The sequence below is a fragment of the Parasteatoda tepidariorum genome, chromosome 1, assembly GCF_982258835.1.
Source record: "Parasteatoda tepidariorum strain Cologne lab strain chromosome 1, Ptep-v5.0, whole genome shotgun sequence".
Taxonomy (NCBI): Eukaryota; Metazoa; Arthropoda; class Arachnida; order Araneae; family Theridiidae; genus Parasteatoda; species Parasteatoda tepidariorum.
Window position 1 is genome coordinate 118,997,477 of NC_141755.1, and position 17,077 is coordinate 119,014,553.

General features: G+C 28.7%; 1 protein-coding gene across 3 annotated transcripts in view; it reads right to left on the reverse strand.

Annotated features, from left to right (window-relative positions):
- Positions 1–1,634: 1,634 nt before the first annotated feature.
- Positions 1,635–17,077, reverse strand: part of LOC107439581 (VPS35 endosomal protein-sorting factor-like) — a 50,115-nt gene continuing 34,672 nt past the window's right edge. For all 3 annotated transcript variants that reach the window (XM_043052609.3, XM_071180441.2, XM_043052611.3), the window contains exons 20-25: positions 15,699–15,813; positions 15,106–15,245; positions 13,368–13,527; positions 10,379–10,497; positions 7,993–8,139; positions 1,635–1,958 (exon numbers count right to left, since the gene is read on the reverse strand). In XM_043052609.3, the coding sequence (XP_042908543.1) occupies positions 1,863–1,958; positions 7,993–8,139; positions 10,379–10,497; positions 13,368–13,527; positions 15,106–15,245; positions 15,699–15,813 (777 nt within the window). In that variant the 3' untranslated portion in view covers positions 1,635–1,862. The remainder of the gene's footprint in view (positions 1,959–7,992; positions 8,140–10,378; positions 10,498–13,367; positions 13,528–15,105; positions 15,246–15,698; positions 15,814–17,077) is intronic.

Consider the following 17,077-nt stretch of genomic DNA (forward strand, 5'->3'; position numbering starts at 1 on the left):
CAAAGAAAACCATGTAACCTAAATATCTAGCAGAATGAAGCGATTTTTTAAACAATGAATCATACAATATGCAACATATTATTTCAATATCTTATTCTTAAACATAACATATTTCAATGTTTTTAAATTGCCACTAAACATTTAGCAATTCCTTGAGTTATAGAAAAAAGAAATATCGTAAATTATAGAAAACCTTGTGAATGTGCATTAGAATTACTATACAATCTACATTTTATTTTTCAAGCACTTTTTGTTTCTTCAAACTTTCTTGCCTAGAAGACTCGATTAAAGCTGTAAAAATGATTATCCTTAAAATTTTGTATATAGCTATAATAAGTTATGTTAATTTGATTTTAGTACCAAATCCTCGAATAAATATAGCAAACACAACATAATCTAGATAATATCGGATAAAAAGTTCATGTATTTAAATTCTAAAAACTTAGAAAATCATAAATAATTTATAAATCGATTCAAATTTTCTTTTCAAAGGAGATTAAAATAAATTTTATTTTGCTTTTTGACAGAAATCAGCTTAAAAATTGTCTATTGCCTAGAAACTTCGAGATATTTTCTATAAACAATTACAGAACATTATTTCAATTTTTTTACAGTCAAATCTTGGTTGCCTAGCAACCTAGTAAAATTAAGCATTCCTCTTTTGAATTAGTCAATGGGTTATCTTAAAATATTTATTTGCGCTGGCGACTTTTTTTGGCGGTTTTCTGTGCTTTCGACAAATATATAAACCTTTATTGCTACCCAATTTTTTTGAAATTTTGTCTACCCCCCCTAATTCAAGGGACTAGATTCCAAATATGTAAAAAAAAAAAAAAAAAAAATACATGTTTATTCAGAGAAAGTACGTTTTTGTATCTGATGTCGTAACTTAATTAATAGTTAGCACTAATTAATAAGCATATTTGAGGTCATCCCCAGGAATCATTAAGATTGACACTTAGTTCGTGAAAATCCGATCATTAGAACAAATGTTAGTCAGGGTGATTAGTTTTTTTTTTTTTTTTTGTGTGTGGACTGTACAAGAGGTTGAATGTATCAGTAAAGAAGAAGAAACTGTTGACACTGATAATGCAGTGGCAGAATGGAATGCAATAAAATCTGGATTTAATGCTGACACCGATTTTGAAGATTTTCACAATTGGACAGGTGCGGAAATCATAGATAATGTCAAAGGAATATCAGATGAAGAAGCTGAAGATCATTTTGTTATTGATGAACCAAAAGTGAATGCAAAAGGGGTAGAAAAAATTGTAGAATGTTTATAGATTATTCTTGAACTTCAGGAAAATGTTGGTTATGAGAGATTTGCGCTCTTTCTAACCTTACAAAAATAATAGAAACAAATAAGGTTAAACATAAAAAATCTTTGAAAAATTATTTTCAGTGTTAAACGTATGTGGTATAATTAATTTAAAGAAATGCCTATTTTTTTCTAATAAAAACAATTAAAGCACTTTTAATAGAATTTCTTTATTAAATTTAATTTTTTAAAGTACCTGTTCAAAACCTCTTCTATCTCAAATTGTTTGCCTTTCTTGTGTGATTCGAGATAAACAGGTTTGACTGTATATATATATATATATATATATAAAATCTATAGTAAAAGCTGGAAATACGAAATATACAATTTTATTCTATAAACATAAAAAAAAAAAAAACTTACAGAATCATTTAAATCATATTTACATTTTAAATTTATAATTAACAAGGTGACCCAAATGTAATTTTTTTTCCTTCCTTAATTCTGTATATCTTAGCTATTTTATCAGTGAATAACAGCTTATGTCCAAGATTTTTGCAGTCATTTACAATCAATTATTCTTCAGAGCACTCATCAATAATTACACTTGAGTTGGCACTTGAAGTTTTGAGGCTAAAGATTGGTAAGCATTTCCTAGATTTGAGCCTCTCATTTTAACGTAGGCTAAGCAGTTCTCCTGAAAAAAAAATCATAAAAAGCAGATATTTAATAATTTAAAATACAAGCAAGTGGAAAATTGTCAAATTATAATAAACTTCAAAAACAGAATCAAACATAATAATTAAAAAAACCAACTTCATTTTATAACAATATTATTGTGAGGTCAATGTGTATAATGGGTACATGTAATGGGTACAGGTAAACAATTAACAAATAAAATTGCCAATATTTTTGTGAGAAAAACCCACTAGTGTTAAGCATATTAACAATGTTACGCTCAATTTTAAGTAGCGGTTCCTAGCCGTTTTTGTTGTGCAGTCCACCAATTTTGTAAAAGATCTTTATATAGAGTGGTGGCCAAAAGTGAGGATATTTTTTGAAAGTTTCTTGTTTTTCAACTTTGTGTGCTTGTAGAATATATTAATTTTCACTTAAATACAAACGTTTATATATCAAATTGAAGGTAATTTAATAATAAATACAGTATTAGAAAAAAAAGTTATGCAACTAATAGTAAGATCTATCTTAGATTTGCATTTTTTTAAAGTGATACTTACACAATCAATACTTAGTAGGATAACCCTTATTTTTCAAGACAGCTTCACAGCGTCTTTTCATCGAGTGAACGAGTGTTTGGAGTTCATCTTTCGTAATCACATGGTTCTTTTATCACATGCATACTTTTGCTGTGTGGCATGGAGCTGAATCCTGCTGAAAAATAAATGGTGTGTTGTTGGGGAAGAGATCCCAGATGGAAGGTATCAATTTTGGTTTCAGGACAGATTTTACATATTTTTTGGCATTCAGTATGCCATCAATCACTTGAATTCAGACATACATGCCCAAATCATGACATTTGTTGGGTTTTTTGTAGTTGCTTCAATGCAATCAGGATGAAGTGCTTCACCTACTCTACGTCTCACTTATTTTCTACCATCACTACCAAAGAGCAATATTTTACTCTCATCGCTCCAGATTACTTGCTTCCATTGATTTTCTGACCATTTAATGTGTTCTTTTGCCCACTTAACTCGCTTTTCGCGTTGCTTTTGATTTAAATATGGTTCTTTCCTTAGAATTCTAGCTTGTAGTCCAAATCCTGATAACCTTCTTATTGTTCTTGAACTTACTACAATACCCGTTGCATTCATTTCACATCTAATGGCATCTGATGAAATTTTTCTATCTTGAAGGCATAGCCGTTAAATTTTTCTATCGGTAGTAGCACTTGTGGATTTTTTTCGGCCTGATTTGGCTTTATTTTCCACTGGTTTCGTTTTTTCATAACGCAAACAGAACTTTCTAACACCAGAACAAGTCATTGAACCACCAACTTGTCTTGCAATTTCAGCATAAGAGAGGCTATTCTCTCAATATGACAATTCGGCTTCTCTTTGTAGATGACCAATTAGTTCTTCTTGTTGATGACATTGTTTAAATTTAGTTTAATGAAAAAAAGGACTTTAAATATTCAAAAACAGCAATAATCTATTTAATTGTACTAGTATGCATCATTCCGCAAAATATTTCCCCAACAAGAACTCTTTTACCATTCAAATAACCTAAACTATAATTACAGACATTTGATTGGTCCTAAGAACAGTGTTTGTGATTGGCTAGTACGCTTTTATTACAAAACACGTCCTTACTCAAAACGATTTGCATTTGTTTGTTCTACTAAAATGAGCATAACTTTTTTTGTAATACAGATATTTTAATTCTGTTTTTGTTATTAAATTCTACATTAAATTACCTTCAATTTGATATATAAACGTTTGCATTTAAGTGAAAACTAATATATCCTACAAGCACACAAAGTTGAAAAACATGAAACTTTAAAAAAATGTCCACACTTTTGGCCACCACTGTATGTTAGTACAGTTCGTTCACCAAGAGTTGGCTCCATCTCCTCGGACGCTGAGTTAATTTCGAAGCGGGAGTAAGAGGAGAAACATCTCCACGCTTGAAATTGAGACAACCCTTAATGCGTGCCAAATGCAAACAGTGAATTCTATTAAACCTTTTAACTCTATCAAATTAAATATATTTTAAAGTAAAAAATTAATGTTTTTCCAGCAAAATGTTTCAAAAAGGACAAACTATTCACTCAAAAGAGAGAAATATCAAGAAATAGTTCATGTTAAAAAAATCACACACATAAAGATTGCAAAATAAATATATTTGTCATACAATTTCCAAATAGCAACCTTGTTCAGGATTGTTCTTTTATTTCTCCCAAAAATAGGGAAACAGTATTGCCTGATATCAAGCGTCTCAAGCGTCTATGGAATAGCGCTATGCAGCCTACTTGTGGGTTATGATCTGTAAATTTATGACACTTTTGTAGAACCTTGTTTCTTTTGAATTAGGAGGAAAATTGAGCGTCTCAAATTATTTTGGCCAGGACATCAATATTGAAGATTTACGATTTCAACGAGATAGCACAATGTGCCGCATACAGCTAATGCTATGAAGAATAAATTTGATGTATGACAAAAAGAATTTGTATATTGGTGCTACGTTTATGTAATTTGACATCCCAAGATTGCTTTCTTTGTTGCAATGTCAAATATATACCAAGAATCCAGTTGGCGATCAATGTCTGTCAAGCTTTGTGCCATTTTTATTTACTACTGATACTAGCTATTTGTATTGAACCACAAATGTCACTATGAACTAAATCAAGGGGAGTTCTGTATTTGAATTCTTTCGGAATTTCAGAAATTTTATTTTTTATACAATGAACACAATTTTCTACTTATTGACTAGAATTTATTTTAATACAATCGGTAAGATTTCATACTATCAAAAAAATCTTGCCCATTGTATTAAAATAAATTGTCTCCCTCTCTGTGTGTCTTTCTCTGTTGTTGAATATGGTCCACCCAATGAACGGATATCTGCAGCAGTGTGGCGTGGGTACTGTTGCTCGCCTCTGTGACTTAGGTTCACAGGTGCCCACTGGGTAACGTTAAATAAGCAACACTTTCAGTATCTTTCGAGGTGAAGAACGAAAGTTCAGTGCCTGCCGTAGGAAGAAAAAAGAAGATTTTTTTTTGTCTACTAATTGTTTTATATTTATTGTTCGCCAAAAAAAGTTATTAACAGTTTAGGAAACAATTTTTGTTGATATCCTATTAAGTGAGATATTTCAATCTCATAATGTGTGAGAAAACACACATTTCAAGAGAATAAAAGATAGCACATATAATGAATGCTCACTTTCCCCTTGTGCATTTTCTTCTAATTTTTCTTCACTGTTTCGATTCTTCAATACTGCATGAATAGCTGTTGACTTGCTCAAAAATTTGAGGCATTAGCATGTTCAGAGTGCCTTTTAAAATATGTGTTAATTCTTAAACAAACACAGGGTAGCCACAGAAAAAAAATGAACAAAATAGTTGCTTTTAGTAGCCTAAAGCATGAAAATAGTTGCCTAAATAAGTACAAAAGTTTTTCATTAATATTGACTAACATTTTTAAGACTTAATTGCAGGGTTTGTTGATTTAAATCAAATTTTTTTTTTTTAAAAATCATTGATTTAAATCAACTAATTTCTTTTTTTTTATGTATATATTGATTTTAAAAGTTAAAAAACAGTGTTTTAAATTACTGATACTTTTATTATTTTCTTTTCTCAGTTTTAAAATTTATTTTAAATAAATTGCTGCATTAATTAATTTTAGTTAATGACATTACTTTCTTTATTGGTGTGTGTTAAATTCCAACACATTTGAAATTACATTTTTAAAAATCTTTTGATTCTTGAGATTGAAAGTACACATTAAAGTAAACATTTAATGCTGTTGTAATATAGACTTGGTAGCTGTAGAAAGTAATTAATAAACATGAATTTTTTTCAAAAATAATGCTAATAATGTTATTTAAAATTCTACCTTTTGAATAAAAAAGTGTGGAATTAAAATCTACATTATATTATTGGTGGAAAAAATATATTTCTGAAGCTTGAGGTTATATTAAAAAAAAATTTCCCCTAATATGCCAAAAAAAAAAAAAAAAAAAAAAAACTGATGAATTCAGATATTTTTTCTTGATATAGTGTCATTCTTCCCTTTCAAAGTTTATTTGAAGCAGTAGGATTATTAACTGGTATTTTTTCTCATAATATGTTTACAGTATCTTTGAGATTATCTTATTTTCTATAAAGAAATTTTGTGAAAAAAAATTCCAATGAGTACACAGATTTTTAAGAATTTTTTTTTAGCCAACTTATCTATTTTAATATAGAATTAAAAATGAATATTTTAATATAAAAATATATAGATTAAATATTTATTTATTTTTCGATGAATGACTACATTTATAAACACAATCTGTAACATTTATTTTGTCATTTTGAAAATCAAGAGAAAAAAAAGAAGAAATCACAATTTTAAATTAAAATATGGTTTGCTAATTGAAACTTTGTTTTAGTAGTTAAAGTACAGGGATCTGTCCAAGCCAAATTTACTACCGTTTAGCGGTACCTTCACAAATTTAACTTTAGGAAAAACTGTAAAATAATTTCACAAAATACTTTTTTCTTAAAATTCGTTTTTTTTTTGTGTTTTGTAAGAAACAATAAATCCATATTTTTACCATAATTGTGTTGATTTTTTAATATAATTTTTAATTTTCACAAATTATGTCTAAATTTTAACAAAATAGGTACCTTTCAGGTAAACCCAGACAGATCCCTGAAGTATTCTTTAAATTCAATAGTTCATCTAGTCTTTAAATTTCAATCATGCATTTGTTTCAAAATGGTTGCTCAATTCAAAGCTATGTATTACAATGAAAAATTATTTTAGTAAGTTGGAGCTTTTAAAATATTGTTATTATATAGTTTTAACATTAATTTAATTTTGATTAAACATTTATAAAGTTTTTTCAACCATAAATTAAAGTTCTCACAGTGTATTTGAATAAAAAAAAAATCTGATTTAAATCAAAAAAATTACAAACCCTGCTTAATTGTCATATAACCATGATCCATTTAGCCAAGTTGGTGGCAAATATGATAATTTTTGTATAAACGTTCCAGCACTACATTCATACATAAAAAAAATTAGTATATTTGCAGAAAGTTACTAGAATTCATTCCGAAAAATACTTTTCATTTAAAACATACTTTTTCTAAAAAATTTTCTCTCTTACTAATAATTGATTTAGAAAATATATATATATTGTGAAAAGTGTCTATTCGAAATTCACGCATTGTAATATCGTATAAAAAATTGGGTTTTTCAAAATTGTGCAGAATTTTGAAGCAATAACCGTTGAAAAGGGGATCAAGAAACAAAATAGACTTGCGATGGAATCCGTGCAAATTGAGCGCATTAAAAAGTGATTACTCAAATGTACAAATTTTTATATTCTTTAAGAAAAAAAAATTTCATTGTGTTAAGAAGCTCCTGCAAGCCGCAGGTTGTAAACCCAATTTATGCTAAAAAACGTAGCTAGGAGTACAGAAAAGTCTCCCAATAGTCTCCTTTTCCTGAAAACAGTTGTTTTTAGCCTTTTCAGGCAAAAAAAAGTCGCCTCAAGCCGAAAATAGTCGCCTGTAGCAACCCTGTAAACATAATTGGTATAAGTTGTAAAGCTAGTGCTCTTAACAACATGGAGAAAAGACGAGGTGTGAAAAAGAAAGTGATGCTTGTTCTAAGTTATACATTACATAATTAAGCAGCGCCATCAATAAACATTGAATCAGAAGTCAACAGCTATTTTTGCAGCATTGAAAAATAGAAACAGTGGAAACAAATAAGATGAATATGCAGAAGACAAATTTTAACATTCATTATTTTTACCATCTTTTACTCACTTGAAGTGTGTTTTCCCATGCATACTGTCTGAATTTTTTGAACAGGGTGATTAAGTAAGAGTGGTCAGGGCCGTGTCTACACAATTGTGGCACACATTTGAACGATCCCTTGCTTTGAACATAATTGCACTATTTTTGCTTCAGACTTAATTGATATATTTAATAATTATAATTTAAATCACACTGATTTTAATCAAGAAGTTAAAATAATAAAAAAATACATACAGCAAACTTGGTGTCACAGTATCCGTGGCGATGAGCTAAAAGCCACAAATTGTTGCAAAGCGTGAAAAGTGAATTACAAGATAAGTCACCATTGGCAACTACATGACACATCAGTTCCAGAGCTAAATGAGACTGTCGCTTGAAATTCTGAAATAAAAACATTACTCAGTAAAATAAAGAAACAATTTAAATGACTGAGTTAAAACAAGTATTCTATGCACATTTAGCATTAAATTTGAAGACAAGAAAACAACATATTTACCTTTTTATTTATTTACATACCTTTGCCGACAAAATAAAAATTTACAGATATACGCAAGACAAAAACCTCATGTGGCATTGACCATACACTATCTTGTCATCCTTATAAATTTTTGGGTGTAAATTACATACAATTAAAGCTTCTCCTAACCCAGGCTTGAGAATAATTCATACATATTTATGTGAGAAATAAAATAAATATGCAAGGTAAAAAAAATATCACATTCATAAGGCACTTGTTATTTTTTTTTTTAAAAAAAAAAACAACTCCCACAGGTAGCTAAAGGTTTGAAACAAAACTATATAATACCCATTTACTTATCGTGTTAAGAAACGAACTTTAAACTACCAAAAACCACTTCAGAAATAATAAAATATAATCATACAAAATAAGAAAATATCACATGGAATATATATATGTATATATATTAAAAAAAAACTATTGCACAATTATTCTATAAAACTTATACCAATTCTCAAATTAGTAGTTACTTTGTTTTTTGTTGAGAAGTCAGCTACAATATTTTGGGATTTATTTGAATTCAACAAATTTTAGGTTGACTGTGCGTTAAATAAAAATACTTTTACTACAATTTAAATAATATGTTTTATTACGATCAGATGTCGATTGATTTTTAGCAATGAACATAGCTGCTTTGTTGATACTTATTTGTAAAGGTAGTCTCAGAAATATTTCCATACCAATTCTCTCACCAATAATATGAGTGACCTTTTGCAGAGGACTATGTTGTGCAGGGAAGGGGAGCTACTGGGGCTGCAGACCCACGGCACAAATTATTAGAAGAGCTCGCCATGAATATGCAAAAAATGGAAGAAAGTGTTTAGTCAAAAATTTAAAAAAAATTTATTAAAATTTTTTTAAATTATTTTTCTTCGAAAATTTTGTTTAACGGGAGAAAAGGGAGAGGGATTAAAAAAGAATAATAATTTGCATTGTAATACATGGTCAATTCTTGTATGAGAAGGAAGGATTGCTCCAAGTGGAGTAATTTGGAAAAATTTCTGATCTGTGCAGGGTGTTGATCATTTTATGATAAATAGGACCTCAATTTACTCAGCCCCAGGCCTTTTGCTACCTTAATCTGGCCTTGGTGTTTTGTTAGATCTAGTTATCTAGAAATTATGGATCCTTTATCTCCATAACCCCCTTGAGTTTAAACATTAAAAGAATACTTATTTTTACAGAAAGAAGTTAGGCGTAAATGTTTGTTTTGTTTCCAGTATCGAAATAGGTGCTCATACACTACACCTATGTAGCTTTGAAGGTCTTTCACTGAATTGGCTCATACAATGTTGCACTACAAGTAATGTGCTACGCGTGTGCTAGGGCAAAATTCGAACATTTCGCAACTAGCCGGTGGCTAGTTATAGCACATTTAACAGCGACCAGTTTTTAAAGCAAGTGACCATATATGTATAACAAAAGAAAAACAGTTGATATTGTTAATGTAAAGCATTTCTCATAATATGGTAAACATTAAAAGAGTCATTTCAAAAATGAAGAAAAATATTTTAAGAAACTATTGCAGCAAAATAATTTTTAGAATACTATGAAATATTCATAATAATATCATATTTATTTAAGAAATAATAATAAAAAGCACGTGGGATGCATTTTCAATGGAAAAAGAGGCTGAGAATTATTTTTAATTGCCATTTGTTATATTTAGTGGTCCTGTGGATGGTGATTTTGTTTTATAGCATGTGCCACAGCCAGGATAAAGCAATTCCTCAATGGAATAATCTACTAAAATGCATTTGTCAGTTATTAAGTATTTAAAAATAAAACTAAATTAGCTTGCGCAATCAATCATTTTATTTCTCCTAAGTCATCTACTTTTTATAAGAATATTACAGTACACTATGGTTGTATGTGTAACTGCAGGATTCATCAGATATTTTATACTAATTTTCAGCTAATATAGTCCCTATAAAGGCAGATATTGCCCCTATATGGAACCAACATTAAAAAATCAAGACATCCCAATATTGGTCTCTCGGTACACATTCATATAGGACTCATATTAAGCCAAACTGGAGTCAAGATAAAATTGTTGCTAGAGCATATACTATAAAAAAGGAAACTACAAATGTCCAAACTTACGCCTTTATCTCCAAGCTGTTTTAGATGGGATAACATTTCATCAATGAGAGTCGATGAGATTTTGTTTATTTCCGCCAGAAATTTGGGATCACTACCATAAAGGGCATCATTAGAATCCACTGTAAATGAAAATAACAAAACATACTAATAAAGACCTAATGAAATAGGGTATATTTAATAACATTTCATTCAAATTAGAGATAAATGTTTAGATAAATATCAGATTACATACAAAAAAATACATATTTTATTTTATAACCATTATTGAAGAGCTGACCCAATTTTTGGGTTCACAACTACTGCTGTTCAACTATGTAGTCTTGTCATTTTGAACCCACTCCAGGATCAAGTATTGAGAGAAATTTGCCTTAATTGAGGACATTTTGATGGAGCTAACCCGCATTTGCGTTACATGGAGAGGAAGACTGCGAGAACCTCCCAGGGTTAGCCTGGCGGCAAGGGGACTCTAACCAATAATCCGTCTGCCACTGAGGATATTTCGCGTGAGCACTGGTGCAAGCCGGATGCGGATTCGTATCGACCAGCCATCGCCGGGATTCAAACCTGGTTCACCTCATTGGAAGGTGAATGCTCTATCCTCTGAGCCATTGCGGCTCCTAAACAATTTATAGAAATTATTAAAAATATATATATTATTATACTTATAACTATTAAAAATTATTATAGAAACAATTAAAATTAGTAAGGCATAGATATTATATTTGTCCCTATTTAAAAATGTTCCTTTCAAGATTTACGACTATGATAAGTGTTTTAAAATGCTCGAGAATACAAAATCTGCAGTAGAAGACAGTCTCGCTTAAAGGAATACCATCAGTTCCAAACAACCATATGCAAATAACCTGGTTATTCCATTATAAGAGGATATACCATTACAATTTTATCTTAAAAAAATGCTATAACTATTCAATCTGAATGTAATTAATTGGAAACAACACATTCTATAACTTATGTCATTTCAAAAGGATTTAATTTTAACTGGATTCTCACTTGCAGTAACAAAATACATTATCAGAAGTACAACAACAGAATGAGGAAAGATAACATTTTAACAGACTATTATTTATTTCTTTATCATTTGCACTTGCATTGCTGTCCATTATAATAGTTTTAATCCTCAACGCACTGCGGTCAGACTAGGAGACAAACAACAATTGTTTTACCTTCATTCATACACAGCTAAAGAGAACTTTAATACCTACATAAACAATTTGATTTTTCATTAAAATTATTCTCAGGCTATTATGAATTCCATAATTATGTTTTATACACCCCCTCATTTAAATAAAATGTGCATGATTAAGAAATTAATTTACAAACAGAAACTAAGTACAATGATCTATTATACTATGCATCACTTTTGAATATTCATAGAAAGCTCGTTTATTGTTAAATTTTACAAAACTTTAATGGAGAAAAGATATATTTGTGCAAATGTCAAGTTAAACAATTAATAATAGACTGCGTTTTTAAAATATTACATGCATAGAAAATTTTTAATAATATCTAATCGTTATTAATAATGAAAATATTTTTATAAATTTATGAACTAGAAACTATTCCAGACTTACCCACATTCTCACGACACGTAAAAAAAATTATAGTTTGTTTTTACAGGTAATTAATAATATTTTTATTTTAAATTTAGTATATGCTATTGTACTATGCTATTAGTAAATTGTGTGTGCTTTTCTTATCATGAGTCATTAGAATAAGATGTTTTTTTCACTCTTATGTTAACATGTAATCCTTAATATTTTCAACTTCTCTTTTTAAATGTTTAAAAAATGCATGTTATAATATTGTAAAAACCTTACCCTGTATAATCCTGCAGTCTTAAACCTTTTAATAAATATTGAAAAAAAAATCTGGTTTAAGAGTGAAAACTTTTCAAAAAACCCTACTATAATTAGTTCCTGTATCTGTCCTACTATAATTTGTGTCTCTTTCTTTGTTTCCAAAGTTGTTCCTCTGCCCTGATTGTTTAAACCGCTTTGCATGTGTTTATCTTTTCACTTTTCTAATGTCACTTGGTGTTTAGACACCGAGGAAGGTTCTTGTTTAAAGATCTGAAATTATAGTATGTCAATTTCTGTACTTTATTTACGTAGTTTTTCACTTTTACTCTAATGTAGCACAAAGTAAAGCCTCTCCTTTTTGAAAGGAAAAAAAAAAGATTTAGAAATAGGATGATAGAAAAAAAAATGTTTTGAGCAAACAGCGCTAACAGTTTTAAAAAGCATAACTCATGGAATAAAATTAATTAAAAAAAATTTGAGATCAAAATGTTACGATACAAATATAGTTTTAAAACAAAATATTTTATGTTACACCTGTTACTCCTTATTACGAAGATATTAAAATATCAGCATCAGCACTATAATGTTTCGGGTGAGGGAGATAAAAAACCCATTATTACAATGTGGTACTTAACACCACAGTACCAATTACTCAAATACAAGTCAAACACCAATTTTGATAAGTTTATCAACAATATCAATTTTAAAATCTAAATATTCAACATTTAATGTCATTAGTTTTCTTCAAAATCAAATCTTTAGGTTAAATACTATAAATAAAAATAAAATTATCACAAACAAAATCAATATATCTAAAAGCTTTTAAATCATTATACTCAAGAAATTTAGCTTCAAAAAAATATTAGCAAAAGCACCAGAAAAGGAATTACCTTGTGGAATTCCAATAATTTGTTTATAAAAATCTAAACCATTAAAAAGAACATTCTCAAAAATATTAAACTTACATAAATCCAACCAATAAGACTTATCAATTTTCTCATTAAATAAATACTTATCAAAAATTTTGCTACAAAATCATGATTTTTCTATCTTGGATATTACTTGGCACTACCTATTACAACATCAATAATAGTTTTTTTTAAATTTTTTATGGCTCTTCAAAACAGAATAGTACAAAAAATAGGGGGGCGTCAAATGCATTGATTTACCTCCATCAATAGACCAGATGTAAGATTCTTGACTGAGAGCTGAAAGCAAGTTCAAGAAATTTAAATAAATAGTGACTTTAGAGTCTGACTCCCAACTGTAGTCCTGAATAACGTTCATGAGACCTCGAATTAAATAAAGCGGTTCCTGTTCTGGATGATCCTGTTAAGAAATAGAGATTTCTTTCTTTAATTTTCACAACAATTATAACTGAGTCAGACTAATTAAAAGAATTGAAAGAAAATTATTTAATGCCTGAAATACAAAATTTATTGATGTTATCTAGAAATAAACGTTTATTACAAACTACTACAAGCAATTTTTATTCTTTTAGCGATTGGCTATTTTTCTGAAAATAGTCAATCTGACTGACTAAACTATTGATTTAAATTTAATCAGCCTATGATTAGTATTTAAACCAACCAGCCTACAATCTAAATTTGCTGAAATTTGTTCTGTTATATGTATTTATGTACATTTTTCACCGCTGCTAGTTTTTCATTTTCCTTCAAATATGCTTAGTTTTTGGGCAAGAATCAGCCCAGAAAGAGTGTAACAACCTGTTCTAAAGACGCAAAAAATTTAGTGGCCACAATGAAGATATTTGTTCTGGCTCTTTTTTCAGCAGTTGAAAGTTGTAATTAGAAGACTTAGTTTGTAATAGTATAGTTGTTTGTTTAGTAAAGTGCTTTCAGTTTTTAAAGAAATTTGTCAAAGCATTGATTGATTCATCATGGATGAATACAAATTTTAACAAAAAATTATTTCTCACAAACTGTAAACATTTTAAAAATAGGGATTTAAGTATTTCTGTTAAAATAAATTATAAAAAGGTTTCATTCATAGACTTATATTAAGACAGTTAAACTAAAATGAGGCAAAACCCAAAAATTTTGAAATAGCAAACCAGGATCCACAGATATATGTTATGATGATCTTGCAAAATATACTTTTGCGAAATCAAAATCCTCTTGCAGATTTTCTAAAATTTTGAAAAAGATAAATAAATAAATAACATCATGGATTATTTTTACAGTTAACAAAAACAGCTACTACAAGAAAACTATTTAGCCTAGATCACTCATTTTTAATAAGAATGTAAAAAAAAAAGATGCATTTTAAAATAAAAGTGCAATAAAAAATTTTAATGACATTTTAGAGAAAATACTTGAAGAAAAAAATTGCAAATTTTTTACCTTTTGACAAAAAAAAGTGTGTAATAAAAATAAAACCGCTAATATTTTTAAGAATTAAATAAACAAAACTTACTGCAGATTATAAAGCAAAACCTAATTTGATGCATCTATCTACCATGTTGATGCACTCTATTAAATCTATGCATAAGGCTTTACTCAGCACTTCAGTAACATACATAAGAAATTGCATGATTAACTCGTCATTATTTTCAATTTAGACCCATAATTTAAAAATTAACAAAAAAGTAATAATTTAAACAAAATCATTCACAAATTATTCATGCTCTAGGTCAAAATTTTTTGTTCGTGATATGCTCTGAGGAGGTGTGCATATTTAGAAGACAAAAGGAATGACATTTTTATTTATTTGGTGCTTGCTTTGATATATAAATGACAGGAATCCTACAGTTTTTTTTTTATTGTATTGAATGAAACATCCATAAGAAGCAAGACTTTAAAATTGTTCACAATTTTAGACTTTTGCTGTAGAATGACACTGCAAAAAATTGCTTTGTTAGGAAGCATGAAAAGAGATAATACTTACAGGCACAATTAGCAGTGTTGATAACAAATTACAGATATATGATATTAAGAAAGGTTCTGTAGATTTGTGCTTATTGTCTATTTCAATGGAGGCAGGAGTATCTGGAATCAAACTTATTGCAGATTTTAGGAAAGCATCGGCTGCAATTTTAGAAAAAAGAAGGAATCATTTATTTGTTTCAAGGAATAATTCTCTATCTTTTTTTTTTAATGTTAACCACAAAGGCAAAAATTATCTCAATTTTAAAATATTTACCCAAGAAATGATATTACAACAGAACACAATATTATAAATTATAAAATCAGCCACTTTTTAAAATTAAATCTGTCAGAATGGAATCATTTACAATATTAAAACTATCTTTTCATTATCTCAGTTTTATAAGATCAAGCTTTTTGATGGCTTTAAGAATGAAAAGAGTTCTTGCTTGAGCAATTAGAATTTTCTTTCGTCTCAAGTTCTGAAAGATGTCTAGCATAAACAGGGTGCGTAGCGTGCAATATATTTTTACAGTTTATCCATAAAATTTGCTTATTTTCTATAAATAATTATAGGCTGAGTAACATTAAAATCTTAAATGAAATGATACATACCTTGTGAGAGGCTTTGATTCAAAAGAGCGACTTGGGCAGAAAGAAGGTAAAGTTCCAGCCTACTCAACACATCCGTCAGAGAAGGAATTGTAATGAAACAATAGGCAATACAAGCCTGTAATTATCAAATTTAAATTTTATAATTTTTGTTAATAATATATAATTCTTACTCCCTAAGCCCTTAATTTTTAAACAATTAGTTTTATTTATTTAAGTTTGATTCCATTGGAATGCTGCACAAAGAAAATACAAAGATCTGTAAATTGGTTCAAGTCAAAGTTCCTGTTGTTTACACGCGAAAAATCCTTTTAACTTTTTAACATTTAGACCTATCATCTTCAATTTGGTCATACTTGGTTCTGCATAAAAAATAAATAGAAAACATAACTTTATTCATCTAGCTAGCAATGTCAAACGTGTAAATAGGTATAAGATAAAAATTTTACTGATGTTCCGAATCGTCTGATGGGTTTGGATTCACTCATACAATGTAAATAATTATTACTTTGGTTGTCAAGGTAATAATTAGAGTGAAGTAATAATAAACCTATCACTTTGTTATTCATAAACAAAAGTATGATTTAAAATATGATTTTTTTTTTCAAAACAAAAACTTAAATTAGATTATTTGTTTGTAACTAATGCATGTAAAATTTGGGTTTATAAAATTAAAAAATCACAATGTTTATGTATATCAATATTACACTTTAAGATCTTCATGTTTGTTTACATTTATTACATAAAATAATATGTGATCATAATACTGCATTCTGTAAGAATGATTTTAATATTTAAAAGTTTGTAAAAATATTTTTTTTACAAAGATCTGTTGGGCTAGAAGGATCTCATCACAGGATTGTGAATTGGTCAAGGTGCCTAGAAAATGCGAAATTAAGGATGAACACAATTTCCTTATTATATTATTAATATTTCATAATCTAAATCTCAGGTGGAGATTTACAGGATGCTTGTTGGAGTGGTCAAACACCTGCAACTTCTTGATGGACAGGTTTAAATATTTTCAGCCTCTATGATCTGAATATGTTTAATTTTTCAATGCATTAGAAACTGAATTTGAACCCTGCCAATCAGGAGATATTTGTTCAAAACGAATCTCAAATCTCTCCAAATGCTTTGTGTCAAAAATTTACCAAATGTATATCTTATTAGAAATCATGAATTTGAAACTGTATGATATTACTTCTTATCTTTAAGTTCAAACTGTTGATCTCTTTGAAATTAATTTAGTTATGGTTGGCTTACGGGTGATGAAGTAACATTACACCAATATTTAGGTTTTGAGATGCCAGTATATTCAAGATGATAGTTAAACCTCACCTCAAAGAGGAGAGAGAGGACTCAACTAAGATTTTCCTATT